This window comes from Scardinius erythrophthalmus, assembly GCF_964197995.2.
Source record: "Scardinius erythrophthalmus genome assembly, chromosome: 8".
Classification (NCBI taxonomy): domain Eukaryota; kingdom Metazoa; phylum Chordata; class Actinopteri; order Cypriniformes; family Leuciscidae; genus Scardinius; species Scardinius erythrophthalmus.
Genome location: NC_138228.1, coordinates 7,941,243 through 7,957,944, shown reverse-complemented (window position 1 = coordinate 7,957,944; position 16,702 = coordinate 7,941,243). Strand labels below are relative to the sequence as shown.

Here is a 16,702-nt window from a genome sequence, read left to right as displayed (position 1 = left end):
CATACAGCTCTCTCTCTCCCTCTCTCTCTCCCTCGCATAGACACGCTCTCCAACTTCTTTTCGCTCTAGGCACAGCTTTCCATGACATCTCTGTAAGTTTTGCCATGTGCACGACACATCCTGTTCATCTTGAGTGTTCATATGCTCATCCATGATGTCGTTCTGATGCTCCCATATTATGAAAGTAAATCTGCTGCTATCTTCACTGTACAACACTTGTTAAACATGGGAGCTGAACAAATGCATAATTCATTTTCAGGCTTTTGAAGGCTCCTGAATGAGCTTCTTGTGGATAATAGGACACATGCTTGGCTTGGCTTACTGTATAGCCAGATCTAAATCAAAGCATATAGCTTGGTGCATAATGGCCGGTCATCTCTTGAAAAGTCAGATAGTTATGGGCGTGTGTGTGCGACCTGCAGAAGCGCACATGCCGACTCGTGTTACAGCGATGGTCCTGCAGGAAGAGGCTGTCAGGGGATGCAGGCAGGAGTGATGGAGCCTGCTGTCTCCCTAATGGGCTGATTGCACAGGCTGTGGAGCCTCTGTTGCGTTCCTCACACTGACCTTCTGTCTGACCTGCCATGACATCAGTGTGGCATCTCTGCTGTCTGCTCGACTCATTATCTCGCAGTAACATGGCCCAGGATAGATGAAGACCACTAAAACAATTAGACTTTTAGAAGATCTAAAATCAGTCCAAAACCATTGTAAGGAGACCCAGCACCACAGTGAGAGAATTGTTTTGATTCTCAATTCTGGCAGGAAATGACTGAGGTGCCCTTGAGCAAGGCACCTAACCCCAAATCGTTCCCCGGGCACCGCAGCAAAAATGTCTGCTCACTGCTCCGGGTGTGTGTCCATGGTTTGCAGTGAGTGTGTGTGTGTGTGTTCACTACTCACTTCTCCTAATGTGTGCACTAACTCTAACTGTTAAATGCAGAGGACAAATGTACAAAAATGTACAAATGTAATTTTTTTTTTATAAATTCGGCCCATCCATCCATCCATCCATCCATCCATCCATCCATCCATCCATCCATCCATCCATCCATCCATCCATCCATCCATCCATCCATCCATCCATCCATCCATCCATCCATCCATCCATCCATCCATCCATCCATCCATCCATCCATCCATCCATCCATCCATCCATCCATCCATCCATCCATCCATCATAAACTAAGTGCAATGCAGTGTTGTCAAAAATATAGATTTTTCGATGTGTCGATACTGAAATATCTGAAATGCTTCCAATACTCATTTTCTGCAGCACGATACCAGCTGCGCTTTCTCGCTCTCTCATCTCTCTGACAGCGAGTTGACACAAACCCGCATTCCCTCACTCTATTGTTTCATTTGCTACGGATGAATATTGTTGGTGTTACAGGGCTTGAACTTCAGCATGGGATTATGCATAATTTTACTCATTCCCACAGATTTTGTGCCTACACCCAAAGTGCGTGCATATAAATTGAGTTCTCTTTTGCTGCTTATTGCGCTTAAACAGTCAAATACACACAAAATAATGTCAAAATGCTGGTCTTGGCAAGTATTCACGTAAACACAGTCAGTTATGTTTTAAGTGAACGTAATCAGTTGAGAAAGAAAATGCATGTGTAACACTAAAACGAATCCGTGCGTCAGGTCTTAAAGTGACAGATTTATGAGCTATTATGAGATAATTATGAGATAATATAAAAAAAAAATCTATATGACAAGTTTTCCTCATGATATCGATGTCAAAATTGTGGACAGTAATAATGATGAGTGGCTAGTAACTTTGGAAAACCACTAGCCACAGTGGCTGTTGAGCAAAAATGTTAGTGTCAAGCTGTGTCTGTGTATAAAACAACATTTTACTGAGCATGTCTTGTTATTTTCTCTGTTTCCTCACAGGTCACCTTCACAAAGCGGAAGTTTGGTTTGATGAAGAAAGCTTATGAGCTGAGCGTGTTGTGTGACTGTGAGATTGCCCTGATCATATTCAACAGTTCAAACAAACTCTTTCAGTATGCCAGCACTGACATGGACAAAGTCCTACTTAAGTACACAGAATACAACGAACCCCACGAGAGCAGAACCAACTCTGACATTGTAGAGGTGAGTGTGGCCTACTTCTGATTCCTGTAATGACCAGTCTTTGATGATTGAAGGATTTTTACATTTACTGTAAATGTCATTTTTGATGTACTAAGCCCTAAAAGGTCATTGAACTTTTGGACATTGACTTTAAAACATTGAATGTTTGAATTTCATTGCATTAGAAGACATAATAAAAACAAGTGGCTTCTGCAAATAAATTATGCTGGAGCTTTTTTCAGAAATATTTTCACTTCTTGTAGCCATTTTTTCCTTACTTTTTACTTTTAACCAACCAAGATAATATTTTTGTGAATGCATGAAGTTCCCTTAATTTTAGCTGCCAGTTGTTGTTTTTTAAATATTTTGTTATATAATGCAGATATTAATTCTCTCAAAATATGTTTTGTCGTTTGTTAATGTCTAACACCACAATCAGTTTTAAGTTGAAGTTCCGAAATGATCTTTGCACAAATGTTCAGCATGTTGTTCCATAGTACCATGGAGGACAAACTGATGTCTGGACAGCATGTGACAGTTTCCTTCTCATTCGTGCTTAGATAGGGTTCAGGACGTCTGCAGCCACTGATAAGTCCAGACGTATTTGAGTACCACAACTGACAAAGGGGCATAGATCATGTCATGTCATGGCATCTTTTTTTTTGTCCACCATTCATGTTTGCCTCAATTAATGAGTGTGTAAAAAATGTCCCATTTATACAATTCGTAAAACTGTGTGCTCATCATAAAGCCTTCCCAGCTGGCCATATGAGTGCTGTGCAAACCAAAACCATACTACTGTAGTGTTCAGTACACAGAAAGCAGCATTTGCCAAGCATGCACTGTCCTCATTTTTCAAAAGCAACATTCCAGTTTTATAGGTCGAGACCGACCATCAGTGAGCTAAGAACAAAAATGCATTCAAAACATCTCTTTGACGTCATTCTAGATTTTTTTACCATTCAGTACTCACTTGCTTACTAAATAGAAATAAAAAATGTCAGTGTAGCATGCGTAATACATTTTTTTAAAGGGTTTATCATAAGTGAATACAAATTGGCATATTATGCATAAATAATATTTTTAGTCTTTCAAATATTCTCGGTTGTCTGCATGGTACTCGTGAAAGCATTCTCATTCACTAGATATTTTCTGTTGTAAAGCATTGTTATGCAGTTTTAGATATTTTTTAAGTAAAATAAAGGGATAGTTCGCCCCAAAATGAAAAATAGTCATCATTTACTCACTCTCATGTCGTTCCATACAGTACCTGTATGGCTTTCTGTCTTCTGTGGAACACAAAAGAAGATGCTTTGAAATATGTCTTTGTTTTTGTCTATATATTGAAAGTCAGTGTGGTCCAGTGTTGTTTGGACTTTCATTTTATGGTCAAAAAAGTTTTTTTTTTTTGTGTGTGTGTTCTGCAGAGGAAAGAAATTTATACAGGTTTGGAATGACATAAGGGTGAGTAACAGAATTTATGACAGACTTTTCATTTTTGGGTCTTTTACTTTAAAAAAAAAATGTCTAAAACTGCATAAAAGGAGTCAGCTGGGCCAAGTTATCTTTTATTCATGCTGATGACACTTGCTGGTGAATTACCTGCATGGCAGAACTGCAGAAGAATGCACAGAGCCATCCACAAGGCCTGAGCTTTCCATCAGTGGCCCATCTGCTCTCTTTTCTGCAACGAGAGGGCCCTCACCTGCATTAAAAATGAATGGACACACTTTCCCCTTATGTAACAGCCACCCCATGTCAGCTTTACCTCTTTACAACAGCTTTTAAAGAGGTTGCTGATGCTGTGCCCCCTCTCAGTGGCTTTGTGCCTTTCCCTCTGTGATTTTAAAGAACGGGAAATCACTGTGTTCTGTGTTGCAAAACGTCCTCTTGCATGACTAAAGAGCCTCTTTGCTGTTGTAAATTGCCATTCGACGCCTTTTTTTAAGTGAAAAAAGGTTAGCTTTATCCTGCAATTGTCTTGTAGGACATCAACAAACACATGCAGGACATGTATATCTGCACAATCAGGCATCAGCAGATTTCTTTCTGACGCTTACTGATGTGGAACGCAAGCTGGTGGCAAGCTGCCGCATTTCCCACGTCGGCCCTCCGGCCCGCTGTGTAGGAGCCTGACCCAATGCATGAAGGGTCCCAACAAAGCAGCCTTGTCCCTGCTCAGTGGGCCAGCATCTACTCATAGCTGCAGAGATCGCCCACAGCCAGCTCTCTTTCTGAGGCCATGTTTCAGCCGTAAAGAAGCAGAGCAGAAATAAGCTTTTGAAGCCTCCACTCTCTTTTCTTTCCTGGCTACATGTTTTACAGTGCTGGAGAAACCAGGAGCAGAGATATCAGCCCTGGACTTCCATCAAAAGTGCTGTTGACTTTGATTTTGGTTGAAGGCAGCATGTCTCCATAGAGACACATGTAAAGATCTGTGCAGGAGTTATACAGTATACCGATATAACCAACGGATATCAGTACTCAGCAATATTGATTGTATCCATAACAACACAGGCCTGTGTTCTCATATTGTACAGTGTGCAATTCTGAAAGAAGATACCATATAGTGATATTATTAATCAAATGGCTTGTACAAAGAGGAAGTAACCCAAAGCCCTTTTAAGATATGTCAGTCCACTCTTCGGCCATCTTGGCAACACCCCGTAAAATTTAGGCACTCAAGTTCAGCTCCTGTTAAGCTAAATGGGGGCAGATTGATATCTCCAAATGAAATCTCCAAATTTGAAACCAAATTTCAAAAAAATAAAAATAAAATGCATTGTAAAGTTTGCTGCTTTATTTGAAATCCGGCTACACTGAAAGCTGAAAACTGTATTTGTCCTAGTGATGTATGATGTATCGTTTTTGTCTTTAGTTATTTAATTATTAAATTAGTTGTAAATAAATGATTATTATGTGGTACTGGCTGATGTTAGATATTTTAATTGTACAATCATTTCTTTTTTAACAAATGGATGACTTCATGAATTAATCTTTTAAAAACTACATTTATTAATAACACTGTTAAATGTAATCTTTGACAAATTTTACAACAAATATTTTTTTCATACTCTACATAATTTTCTGATGCTTAAGTTTAATCTTTAGTTTTTAGTGTGTAATTTCTTTTACACAAAATAGTACACAATTTTTAATATTAGATATTTATTAGTTTTCACCCAACATAGTATCAGCCTAATTATAATAGGGTGCATCCCTGAAAATTAAAATGAATATTTTTACAGGCTACAAAAGTTTTGTTCTAGATATTTTTCTGTTTTGACTAAATCGTGGGAGTTTGATCTATTTCCTCCTTGTTGTACTTTTTCTGAAGTAACTGTAGACTGTTTGTACAGCTATATAGAAACTGCTTTCTCACAGATCCAGTGTTATTTGAATCTTTACTTTTTGTTTTTGTTAAGCAGTTAGCTTGTCAAAGAATAGGTGAAGAGTTAAACATTTATTTAACAAATCAATACCGCCATCTCTTCTTGCCTTATCCTGGTGAAATGTGTTTCACAAGGAGGCACTTACACTTATCTAAATAAATAAATTGTGTTAAAGTGATAAAAGCCACTCATGCAATCACACATTTTTTTCCTCATTTGTCCTCTAGAACAAATGCATCCTTTGCTGCTTTTTCATTGACTTGCTTAAATTCCTGTTCCATGTGAAAAGTCAAATCAAAAGTCACATTCCTACTTGCCACCACCATCTGCAGCAAAAGGCCTGGCCTTGCATAGTCAGGGGAACAGATGTATTGCTTTCCACAGATGGATGTGTGAGTGGGACACAGTGTGACGACCAGGCTCAGGGCTATGGACTTTGTCTCAAGTCTGGCCCGCAGTCAGTACCGGAGCGCTAGACCGAAATCACCATGCCTGAGCAAAGAGTACCATGCGTATGTGTGTTTTCGGTGTGTGTGCGACTGTGCGCCTGCCGCACTGTGGTTCAACTTCAATAACACTCCAGGCGACAGGTGAAGCGTTGCGTGAAATCTCCCTTTGTGGATCCTGTCCACTTCTCTGTCTGATTAAAAGTGGCCGCGATCCCATCTGTGTCTCCCTTTTCAAAGGCTGTGGGTCTGAAGCAAGCCCTTTTATTTACTGAGTAGCAGCGCAGGATTGATGGAGCGTTTCCTCAGAGCACGTCCATTCAACGTCTCGCAGGGGTCTTTAAGGACCACTGGTGTTCCATGGTATTGGGTCTCCACTAGCACACTTTGTCCTTGTTCTCACCTTTTGCATTGCTCAGAGAATATGAAAGGAAGTAGAGTTGAAAGGACTTTTCATGTATGATGGACCTCTGTCTAGAAATTGTGTATAATAGAACAGCCCCATACATTTCACTTTTATAAAGATCGTGGAAGTTCTCTGACCTTTTGTGAAATAAGTCAGGTTATTGATGTATTTAAGGCATATTCACTGTTTATGGGTTCAGAATATGTCATGCGGTTAGCACATACAATTATTTGGTCTCATTCTTTAATTTGTTAAACAAAAAGTGTACTACAGGTGAGTCTACAGTGGAAAAAATATTGTCCAAAATTTTTATATTAGTTACTGTACATCATAAATGCATGTATTATTTGAGCTGTGAATTATATTGTTTGTCTAATTATTAGTTACTGAAGTAATTCTTGTGGGTGGAACTAGGGATGCACAATATCTTAAATTATGATATTAGAGTTCTTTTTTAATTATTGGTATTGTATAATTAAAAGACTACAAAATTAACAATACTGTAAAATGTTATCTTTAGCGAATAATTTTTTCATGCAGATTATATTGTTGTGATGCCTAAATTCACTTGTAACATTTAAAATGACTTTAGTTTTTAGTGTTATTTTTTATTTATTAAGACAAGGAGTAGATTAATAATAATATAATTTTGATATTTTCCATTTATCAGTTATCACCAAGGACATTAAAATAATAATTGGTCTCTTTCTGGTATCGATGCGATATTTACCATTTTTTTGTGACTTTACATGATCATGACTAGTTGACAAGTTGTAAAAACTTTTCTATCACACTGGTCTCAGGTTGAGATGCTCAAAAGGAAGCTTGTCCTGGCGCAATGTTAGTGTATTATTCTACACGTGATATTTCCTTGTTTTGACAAACTGAGGAACAAGCTGAAATAATTCTCTGTGGTAATTAGCTTAACAAATATCAATACATTCCTTTAATTCCTTTGAATTTGACTCGTTATTGAATTTCCTCTTACTGTACGTCAATTTTAATGAATAAAAAGGTGGACAAAGACTGTATGAATGAGCGAAAATACTTTACAGTTGTCCTGTCTAAAGAATGTCCTTATAGTTCCTGTTGTGTTTCAAATTGAATTCTGTTTGTGCTCCAAATGAAAAAGCTGCTGCAGGTAATTAAAATAATTAAATCATCCTTTCTCTTGTTCCTCTCCAACTGGAGGTAATGAAATCTTAGTAGCTCTACGCTGGTATTCTGAATACAGGCTTCTCAGTGTGCACATAGGATTCCTTGAAATCAGATATCAACTTCACAGCAGATATGTGGCGTCCATTTGTCCCTTTTACCCCCTCGCCTCTGTTAGATGCTCTCAAGAGCATTACTCAGCCATGCTGATATCAGTCCATTCTCATTAGCCCATATTATCATGGTTTGAACACATTAGTGATCCCAGCTAACAGCCTTTCTATTGAATGCTGGGAGAAGTTAGGCTGCAGTGCAGACTTACATTCACATGGCGTACTGTACTGTATGTTTGCTTTGAGATTTACATGTGACTTTTTTCCACCACTCTCACCATGTTGCAAATAACCGAACCGGTGGGTGTGCTTTTGTGAACGGCCGGCTGACCTTTAGCAATACTCTAGTTGTTGTCTGAGTTGTCATTTACCTGGCTCAAATAGTAAGCAAATCAGGGAATGATTCAGGCAAATGTTTTAGGCCTCCGTAAGAGGCTTGCATTGTTGTGTGTGGTTTTAAAAAGCAAATGCTTTTTTCTTTCCTGAAGAAATATTCAAAGGCCGACCAGTACAGTAGACAGTACCACTGTGACATATCAACAAAGAAAGCGTATCAGATATAATACAATCATTTTTAAAGGGACCGATGAGAATTCTCTCATCATAATAAATGTTGAAACAATTTTCATTTTGAGTGAACTGTCACTTTAATTAGTTTGCACTTAACAGAATTTTAGAAAATTGCCATCTTAGTCTCGAGTAATTCTTTTGAGAATTATTTCCTGGAAAAGGCATAATCAAGAGACGCAGGATATGTAAATCTTGACCATTCCCAAATGTCAGCTTTTCTGCATGAGATTCCTGTTTTGTTCCGTGTGAATAACACCATTGTTTTATCACAAGCATGGGACCCAAAGCAGTCACTCTTGCTTTTCATCTGAACCTTTGAAGCTGCAATCGGCATACAAGCGCCTCCAAACAGCCATGCAACTGTATTAGCTATGCTATGCATATTCATGTTCGTATAGAAGCACTTGAGCTCGTAACAAGAGCTCGCTCACAGTTTCTATTGGCTCTGGATGTGGATGTAGTAAGGAGCCTGTGTCTGGGGAGGAGAGGAAGGAAATGAGGCTATGCTGTGGCACTGGGGGAGGGAGATATTTTTGATAAGGGACTTTTATTCAACACTCTGGCTGATGTCATTGGGTCTGGGGATTTTTGGGACATTCAACACAACACACGACTCTGTGTTATATCAGTAATGCTGCCAAAGCTGTTAAATCAATCGTCATTTTATCAGAGCACTTTTGTACGAGTGCTACAACGCCTCTGTAAGACTTGTGAAGTTTTTTCTGTAAATATGCACACTTTGCAAGATAATTGCATTTATTTTTATAGCTGCTGAGCTGAATTTTACTGTTTTGTTGAGAGCTTTGCATTGAATTGTTTGTGCTGTCAATCAAAGCTTGTGCGGTGATTAAGACCCGACTCTGCCTTAATGAATGCAAATTGGCACATCTGCTTCTGTGAGCTAGCTGGCCAGACTGTTCAATTAGCATGATTGATCAATTATCCTCCTCCTGCTGATGTGAGGATGGAAAGAGTGTGGCAGAAAGAAAGAAAAGCAACAGTGCGAGAAGTGAGAGATGGAGATGAACACTTCGGTCCAAATCCCTTAAGTCTGCCTATTAAAATATGGTCTTTAGATTTGATTAGTCTAAATTAATAGTGATGGAATGATTTAAGTCATGCTTACACTTTAAGCAACACAGATGTAAAATTGACTTTGACAAGACAAATTGAAATCATGGCATTTTTAGAGAAAACTAGTCTGTGATTTTTATTTTTATGAACTGTTGGGATCCATGAATCCACCATTCAATGTCCATTGATGTGTAATTTCATTACACTAAATTTGTCCATTTTATACAGTGAATCAGCCCCTTTGTCTAATTTTAGAAATTAGCAGCTATACTGCCATTCAAAGGTTTGAAGTGGGTTAGATTTTTGAAAGATGTGTCCAAGGCTGCATTCATCTAATCAAAAATACAGTAAAACCAGTGAAGTTGAGAAATCTTATTAGATTTTAAAATAAACATTTTGTTTTTGCAGCATGTCATTTGTCAACATTTAGCCTGCTCTAACGAGGAGAGGACTCAGTTGTCTCTCAGTATGTGTTGTTAATACCATGAAAATGACAAATTCATCCCTCTCTTAGCAGGCTTAGGTGGCAGTCTAATGGAAGTATTATTTATATGGCCCTGTTGATTAAGACTTAGCTGCTAAGCTCATTTTCCAAACATTAGCGGCAGCGTGTCTCAGAGGGGCCTGTCTGGGATGTTTCAGAGACAGATCAGGGCTGGAGTGCTGGTATCTTTAACGGTGACATATCCAGATAATAGAGCCCTGCTAACAAGCACCATATTCAGGCCTGAGTGTCCTTCCAATCACATTTGCCCTGCCTTACTAGTGGGGAAACCAGACTTAACAGAGCTCTTTCTGCTCTCTTGTTGTCCGGATGTTATCGTTTGATACTATTGGAAAGACGACTAATGGACGAACACACATACTTTATCTAGCTTTGACCTAGTCCATGTTTTTAATTTGATTTGTCATTGTTTCAACAAGTAAATGAAGTCACTTTGAGAGTTCATTCAGCAATCTCCAGCTGAAAGCAGGGGCATCCGAGTCCTTCCTTGAGGTTTTGGCAGGCACTGCACTAAAGGATCACTCACTCGCACAATGACGCCACTCACCTCACGCTCTGGCGGGGCAGACGACCCCTACGGTTCTGGACTATTAACCTAGTCTGCAAGGATTAATCTAAAAAGGGCCAGGAGCTTAATTTGCGCATGATATGCACAGACGACAACACGCAAGAAAAGATTGCATTTTAATTGGCTAGCGCTTAACTTAGTGGCTTGACTTTGGGCTGGCCAGGGGCCAGATTGACTGTGTGATCTGCTAAAGCCATGTTTGACATTTGAAAAGGCTGAAGGGGGGATGCATGGTCAGTTACACTGCTCAGCTCATTGGGTGGCTCTTTAAACCACACACACAGTGTCCTCAGTTTTTCCGGAAATACATTGATCAATAATTGCATTGCATATAATTGCACATAATTTAACTTTTTTATAAGCAGCTCCATAGCATTTTATAAAAATAAAATAAAATGTAACATTCTCAGGTCTTCCAAAAAAAAAATGTTTTTGACATGATCTTCTCATTCATTGAAATTAAATTAGTACTTTTTTTAGTAAATCATTTTTGTTATATTCAGTGTCCTTTTTTAGCAGCTGCCAGTTCTCGTCTGATTTTCACACTGTTTTGATAAACTACTTATTAAATCTAGTCTAATTTCCCTTATGATCTGTAACATATCACTTCATTTCAGTGATCTCCGTTTCTCTCTATTCTCAATTCCCACTGCTCGCTCTTTAATGTCTAATCTACTGCCACTCTCTTCCTTTCCTTCCTTCTTTTTTATATTTTTTACATTATTTCTGCTATGCCGCTTACTCTCACATCGAGCAGTCTTCATATTAAAGTGCTTATTAAGTCAAACGAAAATGTCAGCTGTATTGACATAAAGGAAAGGTGTCTTCTTTAGGATATTCTGATATATGTGCAGTATCTCTCCAATATGATTCTTAATAATGAGCTGACACTCTACATTATAATTGTCGCATAGACTAAGGAGGAATTATTTTATTAGTTTGCCTTTTGTTTGATTTTCTCATCATTTTCATATAGCAGCTCCATAGCATGATGCCATCACCACCAAACTTCGCTGATGGTATTTTTTGAGGTGTGAACGTACAGCACACATATCATTGTGAATTTTGGTGAATATGCTCTATCTTGGTCTCATCTGACCACAGAATATTTGCCCTCATTGCAACTGGGTCACTTTTTTTTGTGCAAATTATAGTTGTGCTTTCACACATTCTCAGTTGTATGCTGTAGATCCTTCAGAATGATCCTTGGCATGTTCATGCAGAGATTTAGGGAGTGTTTTCTAGGTTGTGGATGATTTGATGTACTTTTAACTTGCTGATAATTGAATAGTCCTTCCGTACTCTTTAGTAATTATTTTCCATATCCTTTAGACTTGCAACCTGAATAATTAAGCTTTAACTCTTTCACCACCAGTGGTTTTAAAAAAAGTTGCTAGTCACCGCCAGCATTTTTAATCATTTTCACAAAACTTTTATGGCCCCCAGAATATGTAGTTGTATGAATATCTGAACATGCAATATATCAAAGTAAAGAACAGAGCCTCTTTTTTAGAGATTGTACTCACTGCAGAACATGAAATCCAGGGGGAGGAGTTGGATCCAGATCCAACTCCTCCCACCTTACATATACCTAAACCTACCCATCTCCACCCCCTGATCCCTAAACCCACCCCTAAACCTACCAATCTCCACCCCTTAGATCTGGATCCAACTCCGCCCCCTGGATCTCGTGTACTGCAGTGAGGTGCTACTGCTTTTTTAAGCTTCATGGATTTTTTTTTTTTTTTTTTTTTTTTTAAAGTTTCAAAAATGTTTTATTGATTCATAGGTTGAAACAATTGTTATGTTATATAGATTTACATTAGAAAATGATCCACTATTTATGAGTCACATGGAGGTACATTTTAGGGTTGTTAGATATTTTTTCGGAACTGTTTCAAAACGACACAAGTCACTGTAAAAAGTGAATAGTTGGATCAACTTAAAAAAAATTATCGTGAAAAACGTGATAATTTAAGTTGTGAAAACTTAATTTCTTTAGGTGTTACCAATTGAAGTAATTTTTTAAGTTGATCCAACTGTTCACTTTTTACAGTGCAAGTCTGTTTGTGACAAGAAATGCCTTCTGCATTCGACCTTGTACATGAAGATTTTATAAGGAACGTTTGACCTCATCTTAAAGAGGCGGTTTACCTAATAAATAGTTCAAGTAGAATTGTTTTCTTATCACTAGGGTAAATCAATGACCAAACTGTGGCAACAGTTCTCCTCCACCAGTGCTTGCTTAAATAACGTGTTTTGTCAATCTGCAGACTAAAAACAAACACTCCTCTTCTCTGAGTCAGTGTAGTTCTGGTAGTTTCTGAAGGAAAGTGTTGTCATTTCTGCTAATTATAATAAGAGGAGTCATTCCAGAATGTTAAAATGTACATTTAGGACCAGAATAAAGATAATAGTACAGACACGATCTTAAATTTATCAGTTGTTTCACCCAGAAAGCACTGAAATGACTCACAGAATAAATTGATAATATTGCAGTAGTCTCCTGCCTCTCAGATTTTTTTCTTATATAAATTTTAATATGCTTAGATTCTCCAAGATAACAACGTCTGCAATCAGAATTTAGTTATTTCAGTGTGAACTCAAATATGTCTGAACAAATTCTTCTAAGACCACATAATCTTAGCTAATCTATCCACATCCATTTTATATCTCTACACTCCTACTATATGTCACATAGTATTGTGTTTGTTTCTGGGGTTTTTTATTTCTCAAAGATTTTTAAGAGAAACATCTGAGAAGGTGATACTTAACTGAAACATAACTGAGAATTCCGTTATAATTCTAAAAGAGCCACTTCTGAGCAAAAAAAAAAAAAAAATCCTTTTGGATGCTATTGAATGGGAGTGTGAGATATTTGAGAGTTTGAATTTAACCAGAGGAGTTTAACCAGATTTTGTTAAAGGATAGTGTCATGCAAAAAGAGTAATTTGTCCCTAGTGTAAGGCTGGAAAAACTGGAAGAACTGGAAGAGAGGGCTACTCTCAAAGGAACAAAAAACAACAACAAAGGAAATTAACATTTGAACTCTCTTGCTATATTACCATCCCCATTTGAGACACGATCACACTTGAGTTGATCACCTCCCAATTTACACATAATTTTCTTCACCCATCCCTACCTGAATTCACCCAAAAATCTATATGGTTTAATATGAACAATTATCATACAGTATTATACATGTTTGGTATCATTTGAAATGTCTCAGTGCGACTGGTACAAAGGTCTCATTCCCATAGAAGTAAACCAAAAAGGTAATAAGGTGTGTAGAGTTTAGAGATATCTGGTTAACTTATGTGGGTGTGCGACATAAGCCCCCCCCCCCCCATGTAAATCAACCTCTGTCCCCAGTAGGTCTGGGACGGTGATTAATGCAAATTCCCAATGTGAACTCATTTTTACATTTGAAAAGAGGTTTCTGCCTTGGTCTGAGTATTTAGGGAGATGCTGAAGAAAGCTCGTGACGATTTGTAACTCAAATTCATAACTGATTTTGAAATTGGCATGATACATTTACCTGACATAATAAATTGTTACATTTGATTTTATTCAGACTGACTCTGAAATTGTTTTCCCAAGTAGATTAAACGGATTCATATGTAACCGCAAGTTTTGCGTCAGATTAGTTATGACTAATATTTGGCACTAATTCAGGTGTACGTGGTTGCAAAGACAAGAAGTGAATTTCCGTTTAGGGTGGCTAAAGTGCTGCTTGACCAACCTAAATCTGGTGTACATGGGAAACCACGGCATGGCCAATTCAAAGCTATTATAAGAGAAGTAAAGTTGGTTGACTTGTATCTGTAGTAGTGGCCATACCTCTACTGAAGTAAACGTTACGTTAAATTCAAGTGTATGCAATTCCATGGGGGCTATACCAAAGTATCTTTGATTGTATAAGTGTGAATGCGACCAATCTCAGGTATATAGAAATTACCTCTGTTTGGTGACCGAAGCTGGCGAGCTTGTGATCGTGAGACCCACGTTAAACAAGGCGTAAGGACCCTCTGAGCAACATAGCTTACTAATATGAATGGCTAAAATATAAGTAAAGAGTTAAATAGAACAATCAAATGTATTGCTAAACTATTATATAATTGACAAATCTAACCTAAATTCGAGGTCGATATAAAATGGAGTCAGATAAAAGCTTAAATGGAATTAAATACTTTGCCACGCGGAAAGACAGTAACACGCAGAGATCTTCACCCGTTCTATCGGATGCCGCCTTTGGACCGATCCAGACGGGCTTACAAAGCAAACAAATTTTATTTTTATTAACCGTATTTATTAATGCATAGTTTTCTACAGTTTGTGCAACTAACAGTTGTCAGGTTGAAAGATAAACATTTGAAATATTATGCATGGAAATAAACCACACATTGATGCCCTCGTAAAAAAAGTCACATTTTGTAAATGAATGGCCTATTCTTACTGGAGTGAAGTGCACATGTCAGGTTAAAAAAGCACTGTCTTTATATACCACACTAAGAGCTGCAACAATAATGGTGTTGAATCAAGCCTCCTGCAGCTTTTCAAAGTGCCCTTTTTTATAGGACAAGGACTCCCTTTCCTCTGGGCTTTCAGTCTACTCTAGAACAAGAGCACAGCCCCTCTTTGGAACATGCCATTTTCTCTCTCCTGAAATAAAGAGCTACATGTGGTTTATTCTTCTGATAGCCACTCTATAAGACCCTGTCTCTCTGACAGCTCTCTAGATTCAAGGTCTGAATTCGTGGTAATTGTTGTTCTTTTCCCTCTGTCTCCCATGTAAAGTGTGACCAGGTTGCTGTGGAAACACAGTTTGGTGTTTACCTCACAACAGAGACCAGCAAGTATCAGTGGCAGCAGAATATTCCTCTTTCACTTAAAGTATCTCTCCCGGAAGCAAATATAAAGGACATACAACGTTAAAGGATTTAAGACTGCATGCCACATCAAGCCAAACATTATGCTTACAAGCAACCACATAAGTGGAAAATGGACTGTACACGGCCATATTATCTATGAAGCATCAGTTAGGCGAGCACATTTTAGAAGACTAGGGTTCATGTGTAAACTGTACGTATTGATGAACTCAAAACACTGAAGCGAATGTCTTGTTCCCTCTCGCTGTGCTCTTTGAGAACGTCCCTTCTTCCTTTGAGCATGATGCTTGTTACCTGGTTACTGCCAAGAGATTCTTGTTTTTAGCACGTGTCGTGCCTCATTGACGTCAGAAGAACTTTTTTTAACCCCCACCCCTTCTTTTTATCTCTCTCTCTCTCTCTCTCTCTCTCTCTCTCTCTCTCTCTCTCTCTCTCTCTCTCTCTCTCTCTCTCTCTCTCTCTCTCTCTCTCTCTCTCTCTCTCTCTCTCTCTCTCTCTCTCTCTCTCTCTCATTTTCTCATTTTCTAGCAAAACTGATATTTTTCATTTAAAAACCAGGCCTTCTTCAAGAGGCTGAATTAAAAAAAAAAGACAAAGCAACAAAAGGCCCAGAGCGAGGTGGGTCTTTGGTAAACATTAGTCTCCAATGAGACTAATGAGGCAGGCTCTAATCTCAAGTGCTTGAACATAGATGCGCTGACTCTGAGCAAATAACCCTGGTGCTTATTCACAGAGGAAACAAGAGGGGGATGAAGCACGCTGCAAATGAATGACTAATTCTGAACTATCATTTTCACTCTCAGCTCACTGGATAAATACGCTGTTTCTCGTCTGCGTATCGATACTGTTCAGTAAAAACTGTACTTCATGTTTTATAAATGTTTATAAACTGGTATATTTTCTATTCTATTCTTTTCTATTCTTTTTTTTATTTACTGAAACTGATATTTATCTGTAGTTGTCCCCCTCACTGAAGTAATTTGTTACAATCTAGTAGTTCCTACAAAACACATAGCTGAAACTGTTGTTTAGGCTTTCCAAGGAACATTAGGCAAATTGGTGCCCACAATATTTTCCTTGTACTGGCCTACAACCAGTTGCCTACATATAGTGACTATTGAACTGACTGAAAAGTGTTAACTAGTGTTGAGACAAATGATACATTTGGCCATTTTGAGATTATTGACTTTGAAAAACTCATATTGATTTGGAAACATTATGGAAATAGTTACATAGAAACTCAACCTGGTTCTAGGATCGCAATGATTTCAACCTTGAATCAGAGCTCCTACCATTTATTAAAGGCCAGTTTATCAACTGAACTAATTATTGAGTTTAATCTGCTAATAGCTCAGTGTAATGAACAGAAATCAATAAAGCCATCCTTCCAGTCAAGCGAAATTAACTTACAACAAAACTTTAATTTGGATAGTTAATCCTGCGTAAACTGTTGGATTCTTTCTTGCCATGAATGTATTTAGTTATGAATATTTAATTAT

General features: G+C 38.0%; 1 protein-coding gene across 45 annotated transcripts in view; it reads left to right on the top strand.

Annotated features, from left to right (window-relative positions):
* mef2aa (myocyte enhancer factor 2aa) overlaps positions 1-16,702 on the top strand; it is a 90,919-nt gene that overhangs the window by 41,831 nt on the left and 32,386 nt on the right. For all 45 annotated transcript variants that reach the window (XM_081372768.1, XM_081372797.1, XM_081372793.1 and 42 more), the window contains one exon: positions 1,903-2,106. In XM_081372768.1, the coding sequence (XP_081228894.1) occupies positions 1,903-2,106 (204 nt within the window). The remainder of the gene's footprint in view (positions 1-1,902; positions 2,107-16,702) is intronic.